Here is a 16,593-nt window from a genome sequence, read left to right as displayed (position 1 = left end):
GAAATCGCAGAGTAAAAGGGATTCTGAACCATCACTCAACAGAACCCAAACCAAGATACGATTCCAGACCATCACTCAACGAAATCGCGGAGTGGAGTAGGAAGGATTCCGAACCATCACTCAACGGAATCGTGGAGTACAATGCATAACCACCAATCAATGAAACAACACATGAATCAAGTTACTCAAGTTATAAAGGCTCAACGAAACAAGAAATGAAATAATGAAACGAGGGATGAAACACGTTTCGAAGCAACAAACCCCATGACAATGGGTTAACGGTCCACCACTAGCCCTCACCTTTAATCAAATCAATCCAATCATACAAAACAAACCATATTTCCAATATGCACGTCAAATCCCACTTCATAAAACTACCTCGATGGCTAAATATAAAAATTAACAATTTATAGGAAACATAATTATAAAACCATTTCATATTCACATATATTAAAGTCACTCACATATCACATCATACCATCTATGCAAATCAAACACCTTTCAAATATGCACGTCAAATCACATATCACGATCATCATCAGTACACAAGCCAAATCATGTTTAATAAACATAGGTCTATGGCTATATATATAATCACATTTCAATAGAAATCACATTATAAAACCAAGTCATATTCATAGATGATACCAATATAAGAAATCAAGGTAATAACTATATCACATATGTTCAAGTCACTCTCTAACCAATGTAGGCTCACTAGACTTCACTTAAGTCTCTCATAGTACTAATTTTATTATTTAGAACGTATCGAGACATGTTGACCGCAATTCAACTCTCGGTCAACGATAGGGTCCACCACTCTATGTAATTCGATCTTGAAGATCCGCACATCGGATTTATGATTCCTAACTTCCCAAAGTCCACATTATGCTTCTAGAATAATATACTAAAATTTCATTATGATCCAACGGTCGGATTGTCGTCAATCACACAAATAAGTGGCGGTCCAATTTGATCACCACATCAAACAATTGAATTTTGGGAAACCGAGCTATACATAGGTTCACAGGGTTACTAAAAGGTATTTGGAACCTAGACAACACTGGTGAACAATCCCATGCACCGCCACACGCGGTGGTAGTCAAGATGGATGGTTTAGAAACCCCGGATTTTCAACATTAACTAGATAAGCTCAAATTCACGTGGTAGCTAGAGCTCAACAAGGGAAACACTTTTCACAACTAGGCCAACGATAAATTCTAACCAGAAATCGTCCAAATTCATCGGAGAAAACTGAATTTCTAGGGTTCTAAACACCCAACTCTAAAATGAATACGAAAACACAAACTAAGCATACCAACTTGAAGATTATGAAGAGTAGATGAAGTTTCATACCTCACTTGAAGGAAAGGGTTGTCGGAATCACCGGAAAAATGATAAAACTGCCGGAAAACTCGTGGGCTTTGTGGCTTCGAACTGCAAAGATGGAAAAGAAATTGGGAAATATAACACCACAGAGATGTAAAGTTTGTCAAGAGATTTCCATGGACACCAAGATCACCCAAAACGGAGCTCGGATGAAGAAGATACAAGCGGGTCAAATTTATGAGTTAAGAGGTCCAAGTCTCCCCTAAAACGGGTTAGTAGCAGCTCCCTTACCCATCTTTCAGAAACCTCCCCCCCTTTTCTGGAGGTTTCACTCCCATTTATAGTATTTTGGTAAAATTACCAAAATGTCACCCACTTCAAACGACTCTAACTTCTCCGTTCTAACTCGGAAATAAGATATGTTTACACTTATGCGCTCATGGAATCGAACTCTACCTAACCAATTCAAGAGTTAACCGAAAAGGTCGAGAAAATTTGAAATGACTAAAGTACCCCTCACTTTGTTTTTCTCAAATTTGGAGAATTAACGAACTAATTCCAATCAAAACTTCGAAATACGTCAAGAATAAAATAAAATAATAATTTTAGGGACGGAATATCACAGATTCCCTTACTCAGAGAGCATGGATAAAAACTATGGTCACTCTCAAAACATGAGAAATAGTGGAGATATTTGTCTTGCAGACAGCGCAACCATGCATACAATACTTCAAGATCGAAAGTATTTCTCAAGGTTGATGCTTACAAAAGTAAGGGTAACAACAATATCAGGACAATCAAATGTGATTGAAGGCTCAAGGAAATCTCAGATTATGTTACCAAATGGAACAATATTGTCCATACAGAATGCGTTGTACGCTACTCAATCTACTCGAAATTTGTTGAGTTTTAAAAACATACATTTAAATGGATACCACATTGAAACGAAAAGTGCAGAAAGTGTGGAGTATCTATGCATTACCTCTAATGATACCCAGAAGCGTATATTGGAGACGTTGCGTGGTTTGACAAGTGGATTATATTATACATATTATATTATACATACATAAAGACAGTTGAATCACATACTATCATGAACCATAAGTTCATTGATTCAAAAGTTTACAAGCTTTGACATGACCATCTGGGTCACCCAAGATCTACCATGATGCGTAGAATCATTACCAACTCTAATGGATATCCATTATTGAGCAGACACATTGCTATCTCAAATGACAACCTTTGCAAGGCTTGTTCTCAAGGGAAGTTGGTAATTAGACCATCACAACTAAAGGTTGATACTAAATCCCCATCGTTTTTGCAAAGAATTCAAGGGGATATTTGTGGGCCTATTCAACCATCATGTGGACCATTTCGATATTTTATACCCGATGATCACATGTTTGTCTCTTGTCTAGTCGAAATGTAGCTTTTGCGAGACTTCTTGCTCAGATAATTAAGTTGTGAGCACAGTTCCCAGATTACCCTATTAAGTCAATCCGACTTGATAATGCTGGTGAATTTACGTCTTAATCCTTTGATGATTACTGCATGGCATTGGGCATCGATGTTGAACACCCCGTTCCTCATGTCCATACTCAGAATGGTTTAGCAGAAGCATTAATCAAGCGGTTTCAGTTAATAGCCCGCACTCTGCTTATGAAAACAAAATTGCCAGTTTCTGCATAAGGACATGCCATCTTACATGCTACATCATTGGTTCGATTGAGACCTATAGCCAACCACCAATACTCATCAATACAACTCGTGTTTGGACATCAGCCAAACATTTCACATTTACAATTTTTGGTTGTGCTGTTTATGTACCTATTGCACCACACAACGCACTAAAATGAGACCCTAGCGCCGATTGGGAATTTATGTGGGTTTTGATTCACCATCTATCATTGGATATTTGGAACCCCTGACAAGTGATATGTTTACAACTCGTTTTGCTGATTGTCACTTTGATGAGACAGTCTTCCCGTCGTTAGGGGAAGAAAAGACCGTTCCAGAAGAATGGCAAGAGTTGATATGGGTTGTACCCACCTTGTCTTATTTTGATCCTCGAAGCATTCAATGTGAAAATGAAGTGAAAATGATTGTTCATCTTCAAAGTATTGCCAATCAAATGCCAAATGCATTTATTAATGCTATGAAAGTGACAAAATCACATATACCAGCTGCAAACGCACATGCAAGAATTCATGTCCCTGTTGGACAAAATAAAGTGGCAGCGAATGATTCATCCGGTGCACTCCTGAAGCTTGGTAGACCCCCATGTTCAAAAGATTCAGCCCCTCGAAAGAGAAAGACAAGGGCACAACTGAATCCAAATGAAATCATTCAAGAAGGAAAAATGAATGACACATCCATAATTCATGATTCTGTACTTTCAGAAAAAGAAAATGTCATTGATGAGACACATGTATCTGAAGAAACAGAGGTACATGAAAAGCAAAGAAATCTCCATAAATTATGCTTGTACTAATGAATTGTGGGATCGAAATGAAATAATCATCAATGATATGTTTGCATTCGCAGTAGCCACTGAAATCATATTAAGTGATGATATTGAGCCCCGATCTGTTGATGAATGTAAATAGAGACAAAATTGGCCTAAGTGGAAAGATGCAATCCAGGCACAATTAAATTCCTTGGAAATGCGAAATGTTTTTGGACCAGTAGTCCAAACCCCGCCTGGTGTAAACCTCATGGGTTACAAATGGGTATTTACAAGGAAACGTAATGAGAAAAATGAGATTGCAAGATATAAAGCACAAGTCATTGCACAAGGCTTTTCGCAAAGACCTAGAATTGATTATGAGGAGACATACTCTCCTGTAATGGACGTAATTACGTTCCGTTACTTAATAAGTTTAGTGGTTTCAGAGAAACTTGACATGCGACTTATGGATGTTATCTCTGCGTATCTATATGGAGAATTAGATACTAACATATACATGAAGGTCCCAGAAGGACTTAAGTTGCCTGAAACAACTAACAAACCATGAGGTATGCTTTTGATCAAATTAAGGTGATCATTATATGGGCTGAAACAATCTGGATGAATTTGGTATAATCGTCTGAGTGAGTATTTGATCAAAGAAAGGTATATCAACAATGTCATTTGCCCTTGTGTGTTCATTAAGAAATCCAAATCTGGATTTGCTATAGTGACAATATATGTTGATGATATGAACCTAGTTAGAACTCCTGAAGAGCTTAATAAAACTGCTTAATATCTAAAAAGCGAATTTGAAATGAAAGACCTTGGGAAAACAAAATATTGTCTCCGCTTGTAGATCGAGCATTGTGCTAATGGAATTTTGATCCACCAATCAGCTTACATTGAAAAAATCCTGAAGCGATTTGGTATGGACAAGGTTTATCCACTCAGCACGCCAATGGTCGTTCGTTCTTTGGACATAAAGAAAGATCCATTCCGTCCAAAAGAAGATGATGAACTAGTCCTTAGTCTAGAAGTACCATATTTGAGTGCAATGTACTAAACCAAATATAGCTTTTTCATTTAACTTGTTAGTAAGGTATAGCTCTGCTCCAACAATTCGTCATTGGAAGGGTATCAAAGATGTATTGCGATACCTTCGTGTGACAACAAACATGAGTCTCTTCTACTCAAAGAACTCTATAAATGATGTCCTTGTTGGATATACAGATGCTGGTTTTCTCTCTGATCCTCATAAAGCCCGCTCACAGACTGGATATGAGTTCAAAAATGGAGATACAACAATCTCATGGTGCTCAACAAAGCAAACATTAGTTGCTACATCTTCAAATCAGTCAGACATACTTGCTTTACATGAAGCAAGTCGTGAATGTTCTTGATTAAGATCAATAATCCATCATATTCGGAATTCATGTGGTCTAACTTCAAAGACAGACAATCCAACTATCATCCATGAAGATAATGCAGCCTGTGTTGGCCAAATGAAGGAAGGATTCATCAAGGGCGATAAAACTAAACACATATCTCCAAAGTTTTTCAGTGCACATGAGCTTCAGAAGGCTAAAGTTATTGAAGTCAGATAAATCCGTTCTAATAAAAATTTGGTAGATTTGTTCACCAAATCTCTACCAAAATGAACGTTTCAAAAGTTAGTGCAAAGTATCAGATTACGTTGACTTACCAATTAGCTAAATTTGAAGAATGCGGAATCAGGGGGATCATCCATGATACATGCTTGTTGTACTATTTTTCCTTCGACTAGGATTTTTCCTACTGGGTTTTTCCTATCAAGGTTTTAACGAGGCAACAGAAGCATATTTAACACTATATCAACAATCTAGGAAAAGTTGTACTCTTTTTCCTTCGCTGTGGTTTTTTTTCCACTGGATTTTTCCAAGCAAGGTTTTAATGAAGCAACTGATGTTGATATGTGGGCATCCAAGGGGTAGTGTTGAAAACATTGGCATTATTATGAATGCCAACACACACATTTTCAATACCCATGCAAAGTGAAATTGAATTTGGAAATGCATGGGAATTGTATTGTCAAGGGAAGTGATGTAAGCTTCAATGTGCAATTAATGCATTAGTTTGGATAAATAACATCAAAAACATCTGTATCTTTCAATACACAGCGAAAGACATAGAGAAGAGAAAGAAAGGAAGAATAAATAAGATTAGTATCTATTCCTCCCACTTTTATTAGTCATTCACTTGTGTTACAATTATAGTATGATATTTTACACCTACTTCATTTCTGTCACTAATAAAAGTTGTCTCTCAAACCTTTACATATTTATACCAAAAAGCTTAATTGCCCGATTGCCCGATAGTCAAGACGCTTTACAGTTTATACAGCGCGTTACGAAAAAGGCGTATTTTAAGCTCCTGAACGAATAGAACTGCCTAACATGCGCCCACAGTTCATTTCAGTACGTCAGCCCGCGCCCACAGTTCTTCTACTTCCTTTACTATTAGTGATCGGAGGCAAAACGCTCTGGTGCGACACCTCGCTGCCGAAGAAGATCAATCGTCCTCCGCCATGGATGCTCACAACAACTCCATCTCCGCCTCGCCAACTTCCGCCCACGCCAATTCCGTCTTCGCTCACGTCGTTCGCGCTCCCGAGGATCCAATCCTTGGGGTACTCCCTCTCACTCAAAGCGTTTGATCTTTGCGTAAAACAGTTTACGAGATTTCATATTTTCATGTCATTTGTAGTGCGGGAGCTTTGATTTCAGTTGCGATTAAGCTGAACAGTATTCATATTTGATCGCGCGTGTTTATGTTTAGCTGAAGATCGATCGTATTGATCCCTGACAACTATTTTGAAAATATGAACAGGTGACTGTTGCTTATAACAAGGATCAAAGCCCTCTTAAGCTGAATTTGGGTGTTGGTGCTTATCGAACCGAGGTGAGTCTGTTTTGGACTGAATTTAACATGATTACAAAGCTTTAGTATGTATTGTTAGCGAAATGTATGTTCTCTAATGTATGGGACTCGAGCGTGCCGGCTCACACACAGAGCTGATGTTTGTTTCATTGTCAAAATTATGCACGTCTTTGTGACTGCATGATTTTTATTCAAAGGCAGTGGCACTAGTTTTGTTATCATCCTTTGCGAATCTGTTAATTTCTTAACCGCCTTTGTGTTCGTGGAATGACAGGAGGGAAAACCACTTGTTCTGAATGTGGTGAGAAAAGCCGAACAGCTGCTCGTAAATGATATGTAAGCTATATCGTTGTCAGTATATTTATTTTGCTATTAATTTAAGAAGCTAACATTATTGACGTTAAATTGGTTTGTGTCGTTAATCATTGACTTATGGTTTGATTCCTCATTACATCCAGGTCACGCGTTAAGGAATACCTTCCTATCGTTGGACTGGCAGATTTCAATAAGCTGAGCGCTAGGCTGATTCTTGGTGCTGACAGGTATAAAAGACTAATTGATGTCTTATCCTATCCTTTTTGCATTATCATGTTCTGTTCGGAGGTGGATTTATCAGTTGTTTTACCGGGTTTCAAGCATCGAATTTACTTGCTTGTTACAGCCCTGCTATTCAAGAGAACCGGATTACTACTGTTCAATGTCTGTCAGGAACTGGCTCATTGAGAGTTGGAGGTGAATTTTTGGCAAAGCATTATCATGAAGTAAGTGCTTACTTGTTGCATTGTCTCTTGTTTCTACTATTGTGTAGACAATAGTTCAGCGAACTTAACCTCATCTATTTTACTGCAGCGCACAATATACATACCCCAGCCGACATGGGGAAACCACACAAAAGTTTTCACTCTCGCAGGGTTGACTGTGAAAAGTTACCGGTATTATGATCCAGCAACTCGTGGTCTCAACTTCCAAGGTTTAGAACTAGAATTGTTCATAGTTTCTTATGATCTCTATCACAGTTGAATTTCTTTCCCCCAACTATTTCATCTTCTGACATTATTTTTTAATTTACTAATAGTTCTTCCCTCGAAGTGTAAATGGCAACAGGCCTTATAACGTGTCTATTCTTCGTTCTGTTTTAATACTCTTTTCATTTCGTTAACAGGCCTCTTAGAAGACCTCAGTTCTGCCCCAGCTGGAGCAATTGTACTTCTCCATGCATGTGCTCATAACCCCACCGGTGTTGATCCAACTCTTGAGCAGTGGGAGCAGATCAGACAGCTCGTGAGATCAAGAGAACTATTACCTTTCTTCGACAGTGCTTATCAGGTAGACCGCGTGTAGAGTTCCAATTTCTCTGCACTCTAGTTTCTTCTTTCTGTTTAACATCATGCTATTCCAACTTCTCATGGTGAACTGTTTTCTTGTATTTGTAGGGTTTTGCTAGTGGAAGTTTGGATGGAGATGCACAGTCTGTTCGTAGGTTTGCTGCTGATGGTGGAGAGTGCCTTATTGCTCAAAGTTACGCAAAAAACATGGGTCTGTATGGCGAACGTGTTGGAGCCCTAAGCATTGTAAGACTCATTCCATAACTTTCAGTTGCGAGTTCCCTTATTTTGATGCATCCCACTAAAATTTAATACGAAAAAAACTCCATACTTGCCATACATCTTAAATTGTTCTTGATTATATTGGTTGTTGAAAATTCTACTTGAACGTAGGTCTGCAAGAATGCTGATGTTGCAAGCAAGGTTGAGAGCCAACTGAAGCTTGTGATCAGGCCCATGTACTCGAACCCACCCATTCATGGTGCATCTATTGTAGCGACTATCCTCAAGGATAGGTACTCTTTGAATGTTGTTCATATACGTGCAAAATGACAATAATTGACTTGATGTATCATCAGCTAGTTATTGAACTCCGACCCGAAAATAGTTTTTCCTTCCCTATTTGATTTCTAGTTACCTTATCACTTAATTCTTCTGTGGTCAGGGATTTGTTCAATGAGTGGACAATTGAGTTGAAGGAAATGGCTGATCGTATCATCAGCATGCGTCATCAACTTTTTGAATCCTTGCGTGCCAAGGGTGAGTATTTCCATATGGGTATATGACAGTCTTGGGCTAACTAAAAGTACCAATGTCAAACTCATTTGATCTGCGTAGGACATATAGTTTTTTAATCAACGTGCGGATGGAAAGTTTACAGGGTGAAGAAATACAAACATAACTTTTATGAATTCCCATGGCCGTTAGCATAGTTATTTCACCTTGCTTAGTTTTATATTCCACAGGCACACCTGGTGACTGGAGCCACATCATCAAGCAAATCGGAATGTTTACCTTCACCGGATTGAACTCCGAGCAAGTTGCTTTCATGACCAAAGAGTACCATATTTACATGACATCTGACGGGTAATCAATCAGCATTAATCATGAGTTCTTTTATTTAACGAAGCCTAATCTTCTGTACGTCAAGGATTTGTCCGTCTGTTATCATTAATTACATCTAGGATAGAAATTTCGTAGCAGACTCCTTAGCGAATAGAGTGAGCATTTGCAGAATGAGGCGATCAACTTTGTTCTTCGTTTTTGCAGGAGGATTAGCATGGCGGGTCTGAGCTCGAGGACCGTCCCTCATCTTACGGAGGCAATACATGCCGCTGTTACTCGCGCTGCCTAGTCATATGTTTACAAGGCAACATTTTCTTCTTGTGAGCCGACTCCAATATTGGACTCTTCCCCTTCTACGGTTTTGTTGTAATAATCGTTTTACCTTATTAGATGAGGTTAAAGATTTCTCCGACTAAGATTAAATGAAGAAAATCTGGAGGATTTTTTAGTTCTTTTTTTCGACCTTTCCCATGTTACAATTATATGCATTCATGTCAAATTTTGCGTTCATTAGCAGTATTCATGCCAAATTAAAAGTTTTTGGGTCTTCAAGTACATCTCTTTCGTATACCATTGTTTCATAATTTTTGGAAATTTTTGGGTTTCAATAGTCCGGGAAGATGTAGTTCGGAAAATGAATGGTGAAGACTGGTTCTAATATTGATTTTGAGAAATTAAACGGTAAAAATCATTTGTAAAGCTGGGCTGCTTGTTAGTCTACTGAAAGCCAACTGTATTAATTGCTTTTGGAAGGCTAAAGCGATTTCTGACGAATAAAAGCACTTTTAACTGCTTCTGGCTCATAGAATGGTTTTCTCAAGAATAAGTCTCAGATGTTTCATAAAAAAGTTCTTGGTTTTCCATTAAAAGTTTCGACGCCCTTATAATAAAAATGCTTCTACTAATATAACACGTCACTTTCTATCTAGAGAATCACTCACAAGTAAGAGCAACTTACATGAAACGAGTTTACTGTCACGTGTCGTCTCGATTCAATAATATACTATCATGTGGAAAAAACTTGCACTAAGCAATGTATTATTGAATAAAGAATGCCTTGTGACAATGAATACGTTTCATGTAAGTTCTTCCAAACAGTCTTCAAATTTCACCAATAGTAGAAAGTAATTTTTATTTTTCGTTAAGTGAAATGTAATCCTTAGTGGAACAGAACTTAAATTCCCAGTAGGTAATAACAAACACGAATACAAAGACACATTGACTAGCTCATTAACAAATTTCTTTTTTTGAACCAATTAGTTAACTGGATCCAGACGCTATAACAAAAAATTAAAAAGAAAAAAAAATTAAATAAAAATAAATAAAAAAAAGGGACAGAACTACATACATATATGGATAACACAAGAACTAGGGCAACCTTCTTACAGGAGGCTACTTATCTGCAACCCTTCAACAAATAAGAAGTCGGACTTGAGAAGCTTTTGGCATTAGAGGCAGACTTTACATTTTCTGTTCCCTTCTTCCCGGGCGTCCCGCATTCGCTGAAGTCGAGGGTGCGACGCTCCACCTACGAAAGTTTTCCCAACATGATCAGCTCATTTCGTTACAATGATACGAAAACAAACCCTTGGGAGCCGAAAATAATTGAAAAGCCTACACGAAACATAAAACGGATCCTACCAAAACATTAGGAGCCGAAAGAGAACTACTCCCTGGCTGATTAGGTAGCCCATGGTCGTTCTCGAGGCCCGCAATATCTCGGTCTTTCTGTCTTTCCCGGAATAAACTTTCGGGAGTTTCATTTCCCAAAACCTCCTGGGCATTGGCATAGGCAGCAGCACTCTGCTCACTTATCTGTTTCATCAGCCCAATGGCATCGTAGCTTCTATCCCCTGGGCTCATGAAAAACCCCATATCCTGGAGAGAGGAAAATCGCATTGCATTATATTAATAACAGACCCTCGACCACGTAATTTGAGAAGATAATCATCTTCCAGAAATTGTGGTTACCTCAATTGTAATTTCAGTATCAACACTAGGGCCGGGGACGAAGGAGTTGATGAACCAAGGAGATTTCCATGCGGAAGGAGATTCGATACTTCTCTTAAAAGGAGTACCACCGAAACTAGAAAAACAAACACCATCACCAATGAAACCCATCAGGATCAGGTATTGAGAGTATTCTAGAACTACAAGAAATCTTACATGCCGAATATGCCGGAAACAATGACAATGACAAAATCTTACATGCTTTCAATACTGACATCATTGCCAGCATTATCACCAGATGTCTCTGGGGGAACTGATGAAGAATCAGATTGTAAGCATTTATCTGCAAGACTTTCATGCTTCTTTACGCATATAGTGGGGGTTTTAACAGATGGGCATTGTCTTGCAGAGAAAGATTTAGAAGGAACTCCTGGGTTGGCGGCTTCAAAGCTTTTACGTAAGAGACTTTTAGGAGTTCTAGAAGTTGAGCTGAAGGGTTTTTCAGCTTTACAACCAACTACATCAGGAGAATTCAGTGGCAGATCATTTGTGTTACGTTCAACAAGAACTCCAGAGGGTTGTGCCTGAAAAGTGCAATAAGAGAATTTAATACTACAAACAAATGCAATATAAATTCCACCAATATTAAGTGATTGGCCAGTAAAACCAATATTAGGTGATTGGCCGGTACAATATTTATCCTTCAGAAGATGCACAGGATATAAAGCCAGCAAAATAAATGCACAAGAAACTCACACTTTGTGTAGTTGGGACGAGATCAACCTTACTCTCAGCATCAACATCAGAAGTTTGTTGGAACTGCTTTCTCTTTTCCTGGGATTGACCGTCATCAACACCCTTCTGTGCGGTTCCATCATCTGACATTGCAGTGCTGTCAATCCCTTTTTCTACTTTGTTTTCACAGGTACCCTTGTTCTCTTTATCTTCAACAGAGGCATCAGAATTCCTTTTCTGATCAGATGATGGAGAAAGTGAATCTTCTTTGTTCTCTGTATCTTCAAACATAACATCTAGACGTGAAAAATCTCTGGCCAAGCAGGAGGTCACGTCAGTCCCAACCCTTTTATCAAATCTTCTATCGGACAATGGCGACAGTGGAGACAACAAATCCCGGTGTCGTTTCTTCAAAATAGATGGCGTGCCTGTAAAAGTTTTAGCAGCACTTTTTAGCAAGGCATCAGGGCTACCCTCACGAGAGGGTGAATCCCATAACCTATATGGAGTGAGGCAATTCATAGAAGACATCATCAGCTGACGAATGCCGAGGGGACTATATTCTTGCTGCATGTCATTACCAGATTGTATAAGATCACAACTAAAAAATGGAATATCCAAGCTTGGAAAGCGAGGAGGTTCATAACAAAGAGCGCCAGCATCCTGCTGTTCTGTCTGCTCATTTGAACTCACATCCACAGGACAAGTTTGCATGTCCAATCCCGAAGAAAATGTATTTACAGGGACTAATTTTGAAGAATCACTAACCAGATCGGATTTGCAGGGAGAACTGGCAGACTCGTTAGTATAGATAAATCCATCATTTGAACTTGTCACAAACTCTTGATCTTGAACTATGAATAAATGAGTAGGTTCTCCAGCATATATCAGTGGAGTTTCATGAGCAGAAACTACTTGAGAGCAAGAAGTTCCAATTACACCAGAATTCAGAGGATGATATAATTGTGAAGCTGAAGTTCTGCCAGTGTCAGATATTTGGAGGTTTGATGGTTGTAGAAGTACTGAATCTGTGCAACCACCCAAATCAACCATGTTTGAATCATTTGTAAAATCTCTAGAGGGAAAACACCCACCATTCATTGAAAATAATACCCTGCAGCATTCATCGTCAGATATCAACATGTGCTCCGATTTAACCGAACCCACGGCCATGTTACCCATGGAAGTAGAAGTTTGAAACGGAGCCTCCACCCCTCCAGGCATCCTTAATGATTCCTGGCCACATTCTAGTGAAGAAATGTTAGGTAACTCATCCAAATTTAACTGGAAATTCCCACTCATCGAAGCTCCAGCATCATGTGAGAAATTCTGTTCCAGGAATTTGGAGCAAACCAATTCAGGAGGTATTTCTGGGATGGAAACATTGGCATCTCCTATAGATGGGTAATATGGTTCCGAACAAGATACTGGACTGAAGCTTGGGTCATTTGCTAAATGGGATACTTCATTATTCTGAAATTCCTCTATAGGATGTGGTACCGCATTGGCCATTTGTGCAGAGAGATAGTGACCAGCAACAGTTGAATCTTGACTGCATTCTGAAATTTCTTCGGCTTCTGCACCTTTGGCACCACTATCATCTCCACTGCTCTGCATCCTTGAAGAAGATGACATCATGTGTTGGCCTTGATTTCCAACATGAGGCATTCCTTGAAACTGTGTAAGTAAACCGGATTTCAAGTAAGAATCCAACTTCTTCTTCACAGAACTGTTCCAGTGATTTTTTATAGCATTGTCTGTCCTGTTGACCATGCAAGTATAAATATATCACAATTATTGCCAGTGCACCAGACTAAAAGGACATACAGTAGTAGCAATGGAAGACATTCATTTTTTAAACGTATACAGAAATAACAGAGACTCTTTGCCTCTAGATAACATATGGGCATACCTTCCAGGCAAGAACTTCGTTAGCTCTGCCCATTTGTTCCCATAGATTTGATGAGCACGAATCAGAGCCAACTCCTCTTCCTGTGTCCATGCCTCTTTGTTTATGCCAGGATTAAGATGATTATGCCACCTAAAAGTTGTTCCAACATGGTAAGAAAAAGAAACAAATACTAGATCAGGATTGAAGAGTAACAGGATTGTATCAATGAAATCATCCACAAGAAATTCGGTTATCATACCTTTCCCGACACTGCTTACCAATACGTCCAGGTAAATGTTGTGCAATAGTGGACCACTTTTTTGGACCATATTTTTTCACCAACTCAATAATAACTTCATCCTCCTAATCAATTTTGCAGAACAGTAAGAAAACATTGCATGTAAAAAAGAGAAATATGAGTTGATCCGACAAAAAATCTCAAAAAACAAATGAGGCGAAGAAACAAACACAAAAATAAGATGCAAGTAGTGAGATGCGATACCTCTTTAGACCACGGACCTTTGACCAGTTCGGGATTCAAGACTTTCTGCCATCTATGTAGGCATTGCACATCAGTCCGATCCTTGAAACACTCCGCTAATAATAGCCAAGATTCCAATTAAAAAATGTACAGTAAATAGATAAATTAAAAAGTAGCATCAACTGAGATAAAAATGTTTGTTCAATTCAATTACTGGGGGAGAAAGAGAGCGAGAGAGAGAGAGAGAGAGAGAGAGAGAGAGAGAGAGAGAGAGAGATAACAAGGCTAAAGTTTAGTAAAAACTATCTTTAGTCTCATGACATGCTAACAGGGATGTATAACAATAATACCTATTTTTTTCCAATTCTTTCCTTTAAAACGCTGAACCGCCCTCCGCAAAATCTCATCCTGCATAGACAGAATAAATTATTGTCTGGCACATATTCCATAAAGGAAGAGGGATAAAGAATGAATGAGCAATGTGCGTATAGCTAGGACAATGTATTAAACAATACACAGTAATTTGAGATTTGAAATATCAATTATGAATCAAATAAAGCAGCTTAAATAATTTTGAATTTTCTTTGTAAAAATCTCGACTTCCAAGGTACAACGGATACTTTTCACATCAGCTGTTAATATGCACCAAGCCATAACCTTATGCATCTTTTTTAAGGCGTCTAATTTAAAAAGAAAAATTACCTCTTCGGGTGTCCATTGTCCCTTCGTAGAACGCCTCGTAGGTCCACTAGTCCTCCTACAAAAGAGTTGCTTAGATATCAGAAAAAAATTGAGTTGTATAACTTACTCGCAGTCAAGGAGAATTTTACCATACTAAACCAAAAGAAAAAATGAGAGAGAGAGAGAGAGAGAGAGAGAGAGTCCTATAACATATAAGATCAAACAATGCACACACGCACTCACACATGACACCCTTGTAATTGGTAAGATAATGTCTTAATAACATAAGCACTTTAGTTTAAAAGTTTTCAGAAATCACTGAACACATCCTTGTAGTGCATTATCCTTCTTTCATTTCACTGAAAACGATCAAGTAGGTTGACAGGAATAAACATGAAGGAAATTAATTTTAAATGAAGGAGATTGTCAAAGATATATGGAGAACTGGAAATGACATCAACAAAACAATGAATAGTCTTCAACAGAATTACCCATGGAGAGCTCGAACTTTCTGATTGTTGTCACCGAGCACTTCTGAAGGAGTAGAATTTGTTCTTTCACCTTCCATAGTTAAACAACACACAAGTCAAGCTGCATAACCCGATTCCTACTCGACGACTCTCTCTAGTATTTGGACTCCAAATCATGATAATCACCCTAAGCAATGGTGGGGCCGACCTTGTTGCACAGAAGACCCATAAACTGCATAAACACAAGAAAGTTATGAGACATTCTACAAATGAGATCAAGAGTATAACCTAACAATTTCAAATTCCCAATCGATTTGAAGAGGTCTGAAAATTGGAATATAAATACTCACTCTTACTCAATGAATCAATATGTATTAAATTCGGGATAGATCAGTACGGACCAAATGTATACAGATGATCCCATCAGAAACGGGGAAACAAATGAGAATAATTTGATATGGTAATTACCGCATCAGAATAAGACTCGCATAAATCCCGCTACAAGCATTTAAACGTATCACTTATATGCATATACAAAAAAAAAAAAAATAAATAAATAAATAAATAAAAGCATGGTAATACTGGGGAGAACTAACAAACTACAAATTAAGAGACATTCAGCTCAAAATCGATGATAGAAACTCATCAAGAAATGAAACCCCATATGGAGAACTAACAAAGTACAAATTAAGAATTGATAATCTAACCTCTATTGTGATTTGATTTAGGAAAAGCTTAGTAATTCGGAGATGAAATCAAAGTTGGCACACAAAAACACAAAATTCACCAAATTCTATCCACCACAACTTCAACGAGTCCTCGATTTCAAACTGAATAATGGGGTGGAGTAAATTTGTAAATCGATTGTATCTAAATCAAATTAACTAAAAATCAACGAAAATTTCTATCAAAACCCAGCAGATAATCCTTCACACACTAACAAATTATCAAAAAGATTCAAAATTCAATCAATCCCAACTCGCAGAGAACTTCAAATCTGAGACAGAAAAGCTTCAATGACTGGATTCAATCAAAAAAATATTGGGATCAAAACAAAACAGAACATTCAACTCTAGTCAAAGGAAAACCCTAAATCACTTACCGAACTGAGCTTGGAAGAGCGAAGAGCAGAGATTCCACTGAGAGAGAAAGTCGACGACGATCGCAACAGAGCAAATTTGACGATCGAATCGAAGAAAGGAAGAATTTGAAAAACGATCTGCTCACACACAGTGCGGAGTAGAGAGAGGGAGAGAGAGTGAAACGGTCCGGAGCTCTATTCAAACATAAAGAGGCGGACT

At 38.2% G+C, this 16,593-nt stretch overlaps 2 protein-coding genes across 3 annotated transcripts; one reads left to right on the top strand and one right to left on the bottom strand.

The window, feature by feature from the left end:
- Positions 1 to 6,123: 6,123 nt before the first annotated feature.
- On the top strand, positions 6,124 to 9,536 carry LOC137717594 (aspartate aminotransferase, cytoplasmic). The gene is made up of 12 exons (XM_068457007.2): positions 6,124 to 6,443; positions 6,644 to 6,715; positions 6,969 to 7,030; positions 7,153 to 7,236; positions 7,356 to 7,455; positions 7,544 to 7,664; positions 7,857 to 8,020; positions 8,128 to 8,265; positions 8,413 to 8,534; positions 8,684 to 8,778; positions 8,985 to 9,105; positions 9,289 to 9,536. Exons 1-12 carry the CDS (start codon positions 6,342 to 6,344, stop codon positions 9,371 to 9,373), a joined length of 1,266 nt encoding a protein of 421 aa, XP_068313108.2. The 5' UTR covers positions 6,124 to 6,341; the 3' UTR covers positions 9,374 to 9,536.
- A 663-nt stretch (positions 9,537 to 10,199) lies between these two features.
- On the bottom strand, positions 10,200 to 16,580 carry LOC137717543 (transcription factor MYB3R-1-like). 2 transcript variants are annotated; one of them, XM_068456939.2, is made up of 12 exons: positions 16,395 to 16,580; positions 15,314 to 15,524; positions 14,844 to 14,898; positions 14,492 to 14,549; positions 14,163 to 14,257; positions 13,920 to 14,023; positions 13,682 to 13,810; positions 11,791 to 13,531; positions 11,293 to 11,618; positions 11,056 to 11,170; positions 10,726 to 10,962; positions 10,200 to 10,612 (listed from the first exon to the last, which is right to left on the bottom strand). In XM_068456939.2, the coding sequence occupies exons 2-12, from the start codon at positions 15,388 to 15,390 to the stop codon at positions 10,481 to 10,483; spliced, it is 3,069 nt and encodes a 1,022-aa protein (XP_068313040.2). In that variant the 5' UTR covers positions 15,391 to 15,524; positions 16,395 to 16,580; the 3' UTR covers positions 10,200 to 10,480. The 2 variants fall into 2 exon arrangements, with proteins under 2 accessions (XP_068313040.2, XP_088554957.1); XM_088698831.1 differs by having other exon boundaries at positions 11,818 to 13,531; positions 16,395 to 16,574.
- Positions 16,581 to 16,593: the final 13 nt, after the last annotated feature.

This window comes from Pyrus communis, chromosome 8, assembly GCF_041283825.1.
Source record: "Pyrus communis isolate YQ-2024b chromosome 8, ASM4128382v1, whole genome shotgun sequence".
Taxonomy (NCBI): Eukaryota; Viridiplantae; Streptophyta; class Magnoliopsida; order Rosales; family Rosaceae; genus Pyrus; species Pyrus communis.
Note: the sequence above shows the minus strand (reverse complement) of the source record. Positions and strands in the feature narration are given on the sequence as shown.

Excerpts from the sequence above, each read along its gene's own strand:
- LOC137717594 (XM_068457007.2), top strand. The coding sequence starts at position 6,342 with ATGGATGCTCACAACAACTCCATCTCCGCCTCGCCAACTTCCGCCCAC. Across the intron at positions 7,237-7,355 it reads CTGATTCTTGGTGCTGACAG|CCCTGCTATTCAAGAGAACC; the intron begins GTATAAAAGACT and ends TGCTTGTTACAG. Across the intron at positions 9,106-9,288 it reads ATTTACATGACATCTGACGG|GAGGATTAGCATGGCGGGTC; the intron begins GTAATCAATCAG and ends TCGTTTTTGCAG.
- LOC137717543 (XM_068456939.2), bottom strand. The coding sequence starts at position 15,390 with ATGGAAGGTGAAAGAACAAATTCTACTCCTTCAGAAGTGCTCGGTGAC. Across the intron at positions 14,899-15,313 it reads AAAGTTCGAGCTCTCCATGG|GAGGACTAGTGGACCTACGA; the intron begins GTAATTCTGTTG and ends ACTCTTTTGTAG. Across the intron at positions 11,619-11,790 it reads TCGTCCCAACTACACAAAGT|GCACAACCCTCTGGAGTTCT; the intron begins GTGAGTTTCTTG and ends TGCACTTTTCAG.